Source organism: Staurois parvus, unplaced genomic scaffold (genome assembly GCF_062004578.1).
Source record: "Staurois parvus isolate SC_StPar_1 unplaced genomic scaffold, SC_StPar_1.0 ptg001096l, whole genome shotgun sequence".
In the NCBI taxonomy this organism is placed as follows: Eukaryota; Metazoa; Chordata; class Amphibia; order Anura; family Ranidae; genus Staurois; species Staurois parvus.
The window spans coordinates 204019-216372 of record NW_028318892.1 but is presented as its reverse complement, the minus strand read 5'-3'; the positions used below and the strand labels follow the sequence as shown (position 1 = coordinate 216372).

General features: G+C 44.2%; 1 protein-coding gene across 1 annotated transcript in view; it reads left to right on the top strand.

The window, feature by feature from the left end:
* Window positions 1–12354, top strand: part of MTR (5-methyltetrahydrofolate-homocysteine methyltransferase) — a 294098-nt gene that overhangs the window by 88962 nt on the left and 192782 nt on the right. Inside the window, exon 8 of the mRNA XM_089658811.1 lies at window positions 2035–2151. Coding sequence (XP_089514937.1) covers window positions 2035–2151 — 117 coding nt within the window. The remainder of the gene's footprint in view (window positions 1–2034; window positions 2152–12354) is intronic.

Below are 12354 nucleotides of genomic sequence, written 5' to 3'. Positions count from 1 at the left end.
GGCTCTATGGCCTCTCTTCGAAATACTCTTTTTATAGGTCTGTTGTTTCCTGTTGCTCCCAACATTCTCCGATAGACACTAGTTGGCTGGCCTGGCAGGAAGGGAACAAGATGTTATCACCGTCTCCCAGTGTATCCCCGGATTCACTTGTGGTACAACACAAATACCCCTGAGCTTCTAAGCCACCTGATTCAGGGTGGTGGAGTCGTCTTGGGGTCACTCATCTTTCCCATGTTTTTGTGAATGGGTGTTTTTAGTGTCCTTTGAGAATTTAAAGGATCACCATGGAGTAATTGATAGATTTTTCTATAAATATTTATTGTTACAGCATGCTCTGCGGATTTAGTTTGGTACTTTGTTCCTTGAACTTTCCACTAATGCTGGACCCTGATGTGGTGAAGCTGGTTACTTCCTTTTTGCCCCTCTTCAGGCGTTCGGGATTAACCCTTTTCAGGATGCTCTTCATAAGTGGCAAGTGGTTCTCCCTGGATTGCCTGGGGAGGGTTGGGAGGAGGCAGTGGAGGTCTGTTTTCAAGATTTTATTTGTACTGCTGATAGGTTTATTCATTTCAAATTTCAAAGTAAATTGTGTCAAAAATCAAAGTAAATTCTGTTCCAAACCCTTCCAAATCATGATCACGTCATCGATGTAGCGCTTTTAAAATAATAATTGATCCAGTTTGTCAGCCATATTGCTTTCAGAGTCCAATTTCTCCATAAAGGCATTGGCCACACTGGGTGCAAATTTAGCACCCATAGACACTTCTGTCTGTCTACATTATTTTCTTATGTGGATGGCAGCATTGTGGACCATGCATCCTCTGATTCTTTACATACAAAGTTATGTCTAGTGCAGCTTGGTCCGTTGATTGGGCTTGATGTGAAGGTTCCCATCTCTAAATCCCTAGCCTGGTCGATATACGCTGTGACCCCGATGACATCACAGTGGCAAAACACATAGGGCAGAGCCTAATCAATCTGGTTAAGAGAGCAATACTCAGCGGGTGTTTGGCTTCTGCTGTCTCGGAGCAGCGCAATTTCATTGCAAGATTACAATGAGATGTGAAGGAAGGAGGCAGCCTGGTACTTTTATCCATTTGTTTATCTGTCTCCTACTGATTTTAACGTAAGTGTTTACAGTTTTTACCCATTTACAATAAAGTGTTTGAAAAATGATTAACATTGTGAGGTTATTCTCTTTTTTTTTTCTCTTGCTATAAGGGCTTATTTATAAGGTGATTGCATACCCTATAGCAGGGGTGGCCAACCTGCGGCTCTCCAGCTGCTGCAGGACTACAAGTTCCATCATGCCTCTGCAAGTCAGTAACTTCCCATCTTTGCAATGCCTCATGGGAAATGTAGTTCCACAACAGCTGGAGAGCCACAGGTTAGCCACCCCTGCCCTATAGGGTTCTTGGTGGCGGGTTGCACAAAAAGTTTTTTTTTTTCTTGTTTACAAACTTTTAAAATATATATGCCATTGCAAAACCTTTTTGGGCTGGGATTGGAATTTGTCCCCGGCACTGGAATTTTGACTTGTTTGGACATTTTTTCACTGAATTTGTTTACGCACTTTGAATTTAATTATCACAAAAACAGCATATTTTTGACTGTTCTATTTTATTGAGTGTTATATCACATTTTATTCCTGGACTTAATATTGTGAATTAGTGTAGCACTGCACACATTGTAAAATTAGTTATTTTGAGTTTAACCAACGCATAGTAAAACTGCTGAATTTGTCTTGGTCATCCAGGATTTAATGACTCTCTGTTCAAGAAAGGGCTAGTGTATGGTGTGTTTTATGTAAAATATGTAAAGAACACTCCTTTTTTTCCAACAGTATTATACTATTGGTCCTTGTTTTATATTGGTTTGGCAATCAGGTAATCTTATTAATATACTAATATTGTTGTTAAGATTTTGATTATGAAATAGTGTCTTGTTGTTACACATATGGCATGCCTGCATTTCAGGTCTCTTTTTTTCATGTTTATAGGTTTTTGTTTTTTTATTTACTTATTTTTATTGTAGGAAACTTTAAAGGGTTCTAAAGTCAGTGGTGGCCTTTCTAACCTTTCCTTTTCATTTCGGGGGATGGATGTAATTCGAGAAGCAATGCATGGGGTGTTTCTTTTCCATGCTATAAAGGTAATGAGTTGTCTGATATTCTCCATATTCTCTGATATGTTTTTGTATATTTTGTATGTGTCTTCTAAATCAGTATGGATAAATTTTCCTAACAAAAGGTTTTGGTCCCTTCAAACAGAAACAAGTTTTGTTAAGCTTCACCACTAGGGGTATTAGTATATGTTGTGCCTGCATAAATATGCTCAGAGAGCGGAGCTATACAAGAAAATCATAGTGTAGAAATTTTAGAATCTCTATGCACAAACACTCCAACAAGAAGAAAGCAGTAAAAAAATGAGTCCAAGTGAAGAAATGTCACCAGGACACACGTGTGGCTGCCATGTGAGCCTGATGTCCACATGCAAGGATCCGCCCAATGCATTTCCTGCAGGGGCACATCCTCAGGTGTTAATGATGCTGATGTATCGCAGCCATGTTTAACCACTTGCCTACCGGGCATTTATACCCCCTTCCTTACCATGCCAATTTTCAGCTTTCAGAGCTGTCGCACTTTAAATGAAAATTGCTCGGTCATGCAACATTTACTCTCCTCTGGGTGTTTTACTTTTTGCGCTGTAAACAAAAAAAGAGCAAAAAAAAAAAAGTTTCTTTGTTTCTATTATAAAATTTTGCAAACTGGTAACTTTTCTTCTTCACTGATGTGAGTTGATGAGGTTGCACTGATGGGCACTGATAGGCGGCAGTGGCACTGATGGGCACGGATAGGCAGCACTGCCAGGCGCAACTGCTGGGAACGGATAGGCAGCACTGCCAGGCGCAACTGCTGGACACTGACTGGCGGCACTGCTGGGCTGCACTGGTGGGTGGCACTGCTGGGCACCGATCATCAGGGCACTGATCATCAGTGTCCTGATGATAGGTGCCGATCCCTTCTCTGACAACTGCCGGTTCTCGGCAGTACTTTCCTCATGCTCTGATAGCGTGAGGAAAGTGCAGCGAAGAACCATCAATTGCATTTCCCGCTGATCAGCGTGTCATTGGACACGGTTGATCACGTGGTAAAAGGCCGCTGTGATTGGCCTTTTACCAAATCACGTGATCAGCTGTGTCCGTAGGACACAGTGATCATGGAGATCGCCGGGTGCACTCCCCCGGGGGTGCGCAGGAGAGCGCGTTCTGGGAAGACGTCATATGACGGCCTTCCAGAACTGGCCGGCCGCGTGCAACCGTCATTCGGTTATCTGTGGTCAGCAACTAGTTAAAAGATAAGTTCACCTTTTGTACAAAAATAATGCACTTTTTTTTTTCGTGCAGGTGCATTTATTTTTGTCCAAAGGCGCCTGAAAAGCATTGCACCAGCAATCAGTAGATCTCTGATGCCATGCACATCTCCTGCAGACCTGTCAGAATATCTGCTTGGCGTGTGGGATGTACTGCCAAGCAGATATTCTGAAAGGGAGCTTGAAAGAACTACCACGGTAGCACCGTGGTAGTTCGTTGAACACTACAAGCCCACAGCCTCTAAGGCTGTTAGGACTTGCAGTTCATTCTTTCACAGAAGTCCGTGAATGACTGTTTTCAAATATGACAGTACGTGGAAACTTCTCCACGTATTTTCTGTCAGAGGGAGGGGGGCGGCGGGCACAGCTGCAGCTCTGGGAACATTTTACATGTTCCACCCTAAACACGGGTGGAACATTTTCCCAAAGGTGAACTTATCCTTTTAAGTAGCCTATCTTCCCAGCACCACGCTGTAATACAATAGTCCTTTTGTGTATAGTTCTATCACAAAAATCTCCCAACTTCTTTACCACTTTTGCTCAAAAAGAAGTGCACACTCACCAGAGGTTTATGACCCCTTTTTACAGATAGGCCAAACAGCATTTTGGCTCTCATAGGTTCTTTCACTTGAAGATCTTGTCCAGATCCTTCTTCATAATGGTGGCAAATCATTCATACAGTGACAAAGCAGGAGATACCATATAAAGGCATTGTGTAGTATTTATTGTAAAAGATAACCAATACAAATAGGGCTTTTAAACTCCTATGTTACAGTGTCTATAAGACTGGCACCAGTGTATACAGCTTGTAATGCCAATGTCACCCCTCCACACCACTCTCACTGGTCAGCATGCGTTTTAAGCCTCAGTGTCTCAGACCGGATGTGACATCCCACGGGACTTGGAAGTAGCAGTACTTGCGCTTCAATGTACGTTTCACCAGAGTGATGTCTCCAGGAACTGCTGAGCTGTCATTTTGTTAGTTTACCCATCGAGGCTTAATCTTTTATATTTGTTGCCCTTTGGAATACACTAGATGATACCTTTAATTATGTTCCTAAAGCACTCCCATTTTTCCTCCAATGTTTCTAGGATTCAATCCCATTTAATGTCTTGTAATATTGAGGGCAGTTTAGAAGAGTTGGCTTTCTTGAAATTCAGTGTTTTCGCACTACCCTGTGATCACTGCTACCCAAGCTGTCCCCTATTTCCACCTGCAAGACATTTATGAAATGGCTAGCCTTAAATGAGTTAGCAGTGCCTTCTGCCCAGTCAATATCTGGGTAGTTGAAATCCCCCATTATAACATCGCCCCTACCTCGCCGCCTTTCCTAACTGTGACAAGAGGTCAAACTTCTCCTCATCCTTCACATTAGGGGGCTTGTATCATATGACCTCTAATAATTTCCCATGTGCATCTTCCCTTTGAAGCCTCACCCCATGGATTCCACCTCCTCCCATGCCCCATTAGCTGTATCATTCCTCATGTTCACGATTAACTCATCCTTGATCTACAGGCACACCCCTCCACCTCTTTTAACCATTCTGTCCCTCCAATACAAGAAGTACCCAAGATTCCGATATTCCCACAAAGTCATAATCCTCCTTGTGCAGTTCCAATTCTTTGATTTTATTAGCTAGACTTCTAGGATTTGTAAACATGCCCTTTAGTTATTACCCTTAGATGTTCTGCCAGCTTACCCTCATTTGGCTTTGGCATACTAGCTATATTATCACTAATGCTTCCAGCATCACCCTCCAACCTTTGCTTACTGGTGGCTATTACATCCTTTGATTCCCACTAGCTAGTCTAAAAGTCCCTCTAACTTTTTTGGTCATTTTTTCCTCCAGCAGAGCTGCACCCTCCCCATTTAGGTGTATTTCGTCTCTGCTATAGAGCCAATAACCGACTGAAAAGTCAGCCCAGTTCTCCAGGAACCCAAAACACTCTGTGCTGCACCAATTCTTCAGCTTCTCTGGTGTGGCTCAAGGTACAGGTAGTATTTCTGAAAATACCACCCTGGAGGTCCTTCTCCTCAATATTGCTTAGTCCCTGAAATCATTTTTTTAGGGCACTCCACCTTCCTCTAACCTTGTCATTGGTACCAGTGTGTACCATGACAGCTGGGTCCTCCCCAGCGCCTCCCAACAATCTGTCCGCGATGTGCCGAACCCGAGTGCCCTGTTTACAACATGCTGTTCAGCGATCATGGTCTTTGTGACAGATTGCCCTATCTTTCTCATAATTGAATCCCATGCCACCAGAATATGCCTATCCTTACCCTTAGCCTTGCCCCCATCCACACTGGAGGAGTTGTTTCCTTGGCAGCTAGGGGAGTCGCTCTGCTCCAGCCATGCCACTCCTTGACTGACCTCCCCAACATCGCACAACAAGGCATATTCATTGGGATGTGCCAGCTATGGACTGGCCTCCCTAACACTTTTCCCTCTACCGCATCTAACTGTTACCCAACTTCTCTGCTCCAGTGCCTGCACTGCCGAGTCTCCGCCTACCTCTGTACTGGCAGCTGCCATCACCTGACGGGTACGTTCCAACGTGCTTTCAGGTTTGTGAGGCTTTGCAGTGCTGCCAGTTGCTTCCCTAGGTTCTGAACTTGTTTCCAAAGAAACAACCTGCTCACAATTTTGTGCAGCAGTATTTGCCCTCGAACAGCTGCTCAAGGAATGCATACATGTCACTGTGCACCACCATGTCTGACATTGTAACTACTAATTTAGTGGGGATACTTCTAGAAGATTAGGAATTTTACTCTGCACAATTTAGTGTTAATCTCACTTCTCTAATTTTTCCCAATTTCTGATCACACAGCCCCTGGCATTCTCTCTTTCTGCACCCTAGTCACTCGGCCTCCGGCATCCTCTCCTCCTGCTCCCTGGTCACAAGGCCCCCGGCATCTGTCTTCTCCTGCTTACTGATCACACAATACTCAGTCCTTGGCACACAATACTCAGTCCTCGGCACACAATACTCAGTCCTCGGCACACAATACTCAGTCCTCGGCACACAATACTCAGTCCTCGGGACACAGTGCTCCCGAAACTCAGTCCTCGGGACACAGTGCTCCCAGAACTCAGTCCTCGGGACACAGTGCTCCCAGAACTCAGTCCTCGGCACACAGTGCTCCCAGAACTCAGTCCTCGGCACACAGTGCTCCCAGAACTCAGTCCCCGGGAAACAGAGTGCTTTCAATACTCAGCTCACAATACTCCTGGCACTCAGCAGAGTACTTGGTCCTCAGCACATAATACACACAGTTGCTCACAGCTTTTAATGCTAAATGCCTTTAATTTCCTCTCATCTAAGCTTCCAGTGTGTGCCTGGTCTCACCTCTAACTCCTCCAGCCAGTTTCATTGTTGTGCACTTCGGTGGCCCCACCGCTGGGATAGCGGTCGCTGTGCTCCTTACATTCCACCTCCTCTCTCTGGCAGCTCCTGCCACTGGGATTGCTGTCGCCTCTGTCACCAATTTCTGTTAGTGCTCCTTGTAGGGGCACTATCATCCCCCCCACAGCAGCTCCGCTTTTCAGGGCCTCAGTGTGACAGCCTCCTGCACTTCTCCCAGGCTCTACGTGTGTTTGCCTACAGTATGTCCAGCGTGGTCCTTAAGTCTTTGCTTATAAGCTTAGGTAAGCCTTCTTTCCTGGGAAAGGTCACAGTATATTTGGGAACACCTGCCACTGAAACTCTGATGGCTTCACCTCATGTTACACCTCTGGCTCGATATTCTTCCCCTTGACATAGGGCTTGTATACCTTCTGGAGTCAGTTGAGTCCACTCAGTAGCTATTCCTTTAGCAGAGACAAGGCGACAAAGGTAATTTACTGAAGACTCATCATGGAGTCTCTTTAGGACCTTCTTGTCTTTCTGAAGGTGAATCCAGTGGTGGGCACTCTTTGCACACCCCACATTAAACTCAATCTTTGAGAACATCTCCTGCCATCTCAGAAGCTGAGCTGACATTTTCTTTCCACCTAGGTGGGAATGGGTTGTTTTGCGAGTAGAATGTCTATATGGGTATCCAATCCTTTTCTCCCCCCATCAAATCAGATGGTGGGACTGGTGGGGCTTTATTCACTCATGCTAGCATCATTCGGGCCTGCAGTTTCACTGATGAATCTGTGATGTTGCAGACAGTTACTGAACTATTCCCATGGCTTTGTTGCAAATCAAATCTTCCTCACTCCTTCAACTGGGGCTTTCTGTTCTTGAATTAGGCGCTTATACACTTGCAGAAACATGGGGTGTATACCCTCGGTTGAGGTGTCAGGTTTTAAGACGAGGGGTAGGTAGCCTCCTGACAAGGTCAGTGTAAGGGGGCCTGCCTTCAGTTTTTCTGGGCCTTGGGAAAGTCCCATTTATCTAAAGCTTGCATGGCTTGCTCCAGCCACTCCTCAAAACTGTCTTTTCCTGCAGGCAGTGGTTGCTTTCCAGAAAAGGCTCTCAGCTTCCAGAAGTCAGAATTCCAGCACAGTCATGGCTGCGGCTGCCAGTAAGGTGGCTTCTTCAGCCGGGGCTACTTTGCATGAATAGTCTGGACTCCAGTACATTCAAATAAATTAAGCGAGCTTTGATGTCATCAGTCAACTGTAAACTGACCCCTTGAAACTGGTAGGGATCCCTCTCCTCTACTCTACCAGGATGTAAGCACAGGAATTCTTTGTTGGGTTTAACATATACCACACACCCCTTCTGATCAGGAGCTAGTGCTTTTACTGTTCGAATAACTTTCCTCCCCAGGAATGTTGATCACCACACAGAACCCCCAGTGTCCATTTTTTCTTCCTCACACCACTGGATTGCAGAAACAGGATCCATCTCTTTTTTTTCTTTTTTTTTTTAAGTTATTTTATTATTTGTATTGTGTACTTCAGCGAGACACGAGATCTTACAAAAAGAATGTAATGTCAGAAATCTCAGAATCACAGTGTATTGCCAGTATGAAAACATTAAATAAAGACAAAGCTTATCTGGTGTGTAATAAGATGGTGGTAACTGAACAGAAAAAAATCTTTCTGTCAGGGGAAACCCTCCTGATATATAGACTCGCCATAGCTGCATGTTGTGCAGACATGAGAATACAGTACCTCTTGCTTACGTACTTCGTATTTTCCAAGGTAGAGCTTGAAAGAAAGGAAACCCAACTAAAAACACAAATCGGTAGCACCGGGGGAGGGGTCGTCACAGCCCACACAATCCATCCCAGCATCTTTATTTAGCTTGTTCTTCGGTAGAATGATCTAAGGAAAAGAGGAGGACATATTAGTGTTGTAGTTGCTGAAATATTGAAATTATGCCAGTAATACCGTGTTTTGCGGAGTTGCTCCTCTGTCTTTCTCATAGCTGCTGTTAAGCCGTCCATTTCGGCAATTTCATTCAACACAGCGATCCACTGGTCCATTGTCTGGGGATCTGAGCACTTCCATTTTTGAGGAATGCAGATTTTTGCTGTGTTTCATAAATGTATAAAATGTGATTTCTGTTGTATTATATCAGTTGGATGTGGATGATTGACATAATTAAGATACATATAATCTTTTGTTTTATATCAATTATCCAAGAAATTAACTTTCCTGCAGCAACTCGGTTCATCCAGAGAGAGACATTTTGATTTGGCTCCAGAACACTCCAAAATATATTTGTTACAGATTACAAAACTCCAGTTAAATATTTGTAAATATTACAACGAACAACAGTCCCATTTAAGATACTTCATATCAAACATGGAGATGCTACACCGTCCAGCATATGTCCAATTTATAATATGCACCTAGCTAAGAGTGAGGAATTTAATCTCCAGATAGGAGTATTGCGGAGATTGTCATCAAATTCAAAGAGTAATGGGAGCATGATCGCACCAAGTGATTGTACCAATATCAGATCGCAGGACATTTTGTAAGAACATTTATCAGCTAAGAAAAGATCAATACAAGAGACAGATAAATGTGAAGTCCTTTTCCGAACTGTGAAAACATCTCCATACATCATAGAGATTATACTTGCTGAGCAACGAGGAAATAGATCATGTAGATCTCTTACGTGTAATGGTGGAGTCAATAGCAGGGTCCACAATGGTATTAAAGTCTCCTCCAATAATAAGAGATCCTTGATGTAAATCCAGTAGTTTGGAAAAGAGTAAGTCCAGAAACTTATGTTGATTATTATTTGGGGCATAAAGGTTCACAAGCGTGAATACGGAGTGGTTGAGTTCATATATGAGTATTACATAACAGCCTTCTGAGTCTGAGATCGTGCGAATATGGCGGACATTTTAGTCTTTGATTGCTATTAGGACTCCACAGGTTTTCTTTGGTCCATTAGCCGTATATAGGTGTCGAAACGATAGGTGAGGGCATTTTAAAGCCGCAAAGTGAGTCTCTTGGACCATAAAGACATCTGCTTTTAAAGAATGGGTCTTCTTTAGAAGGATGTTACGCTTAAAGGGCTATTAAGGCCCTTAGCGTTCATGGTCATTATTTTTAGCGGCATGTTGGAGGAAGTACAATTGGTAGAGCTTGCTGGTAGTGGTCATTGTCACGATCACACGGTCGCCGCCACCAGCATGCGACAATCGCACGCCCGCGACTAACACTAATGCGTCACGCCCGCGGCGTCAGACCCCAGACCTTCTCACCAACTCGTGACTGAAGGACCGGCCGATCTAAAACCGCGGTGTGACGCGCGTAACAAGGCCCCACCCAGCTGCACCCTGCACAATGATTGTCCAGCTAATGGGCTACAATCGGTGCCTGCAGCTTGAATGCGCTTGTTACTGGGTCAGGTTAATTACGCAACTAACCCTCTACTGCCACCACCACTTTTGTCGGAGACTGGGAAACTCCCGTTATCAAATATACACTATAATGATTGAAAAGTCGCCTGTCCAAAACGGTCACCGCAGGCCGATTGGACAGAGGATTAAACAAACACAGTAGCGTCTCTTCAAAGGCAGGAATTCGTGAATTGCAAGCAAGCGCTTAGAAACAGTTTAACACTTTCAGAAAGAAAGATTTATTACTAAAAGAGTCAAACAGGTGCAATAAAATATTTACAAAGGAAATGTAAATATATATATATATGCATATAAAGGTACAGCAAAGAGATAATAGGAAGGAAATTAAAGAGTTAAGTTACTTGCCAATATGCCTTGGTTTGTAAGCAGATCCAAGTGCAGAGCAGGAAGGGTCTTTGATCTCCTCTGTTACGATGTTAAACTCAGGAGATGTGTGTTAAACTCCGCTTTTAGGCTTGCAGCCTGTCCCTTTTAAAAATCCCTCTGAAAGGGGGGTTGCTCTGACTACGCTGTGTTGGGAGGGGTCAGGAGAACTCTGAATTAGAACCCACATCTGTCCTAATCCATGACATGAAACATCGGGGAAAAGCCGGACTTGAGGAATGTTCAATTTTCTTGCAAGTCCGGGGAGAACTGTCTTATCTGTTTTTATGATGGGTGAGCCTACACAAGTTTCTCAGGTCAGTGCTTTTAAGTGAGAAAGGTTACACTTCCACAGACGGCCTGGCACCGGACTGAGGATGCCTTAACTTGGGTTGACCCCCCCCCCGCCATCTGTCACTCAGGGAGGGGGTAGGGAGTGAATGATCGAGGAATACCTCAAATAAAAAGAAAAGAGAGGGGAACTCCGCGTCCAACTCTGATGAGCAAGTTTGCTACAGTCATGGTCAATATTAGCATAGTAGAGAGTGGAGAGTCTCTTGGTAAGGTGATTCATAGGCAGTGGAAGAAGTTGGTGATCTTGAAGGAATTCAGCTTTCTCTTTGGTTTTGCAGGTATTGTGATGATCGGGTCTTATTGCAGTTCTGTTGTATATTTTCAAGCAGCAATTCTTTAGGAGGAGAGTATAGCCTTGGAGCGTCCACTGATAGTGCTGAGCTGCATTTAAAGCCGGTTGGGTTAACAGAAAAATAAAAAATACATATTAACCCCTTTTACTCCGGCCGCACGCAAATGTGCTGCCTCCCGGCATCTGGGCCTAGATGCCGAGCGGCCACACATTTGCATTCATGTAAGAAAAAACATATGTGCTGAGAGCGCGCTCCCAGCACACATGTCCGGTACTCACGGAAAGGTCCCGGTCTGCTCTTTCGATTGGGACCTTTCCCGATCATGTGACCGCTGTGACGACGCATCACACAGGTCACATGATCCCTAAACCACACCCCGCCTGCCGGCGTCTGAAATTCTTAAAGGGCCGGGAGGCGCCGGCGGGAAGGGGTTAAGAAAAACCTGTATCAAAAGACAGGGAAAAATGGTCAGCTTAGCTGCTTGTAACTGGGGGTAGACAGTGTAGAATCTAAGACACCGATCTGCAGGGGGAATCGAGCATATGAGCTCCATGCTTCTCACTAGAGGGTGCTATTCATCTGTAGTGGGGAGATTCCTGTGTCCCTGAGAAGGACGTCCATGTTCCTAGGACCATTTTGTGTTTAATCTCTCAGGCGGAGAAGGAGTATCAGGTTGAGCGCCAGCAGGGAGTAAACACCATTGTTTAAGTAGATTAAACCCTTTTCCCACACTGTAGATTGAAATTTGTTTCCCATTCCATGTGACTATTAATTTAATAGGGTATCTTTATCTATAGGGAACATTATAGTTCCGTAAAGCTTTTAATGGTGCAAGTTTCTTTCGGTTGATTGCAGTTTGCTGCGATATATTTGAGTACAGAGAGATCCTGGAGAACTCGTCTGGGATTACTGGATTTTGTTTGGCAGCCACCATAATTCTGTCTTTAATATGAAAATAATGGTTCCTCACCAGAGTATCTCTAGGTGCTGTATCCGGGAGGAATTTAGGCTTGGGGATTCAATGCACTCTGCCAATACAGAATTCAATATCACTCAGCGTTGGAATCAGGGTTTTATTAAGGCGCTGAATATATTTGGTAACTCAATCTGAGTAACTGATTCTGGAATACCTCTTGAACTTTATATTGTTGCGCCTTGAGC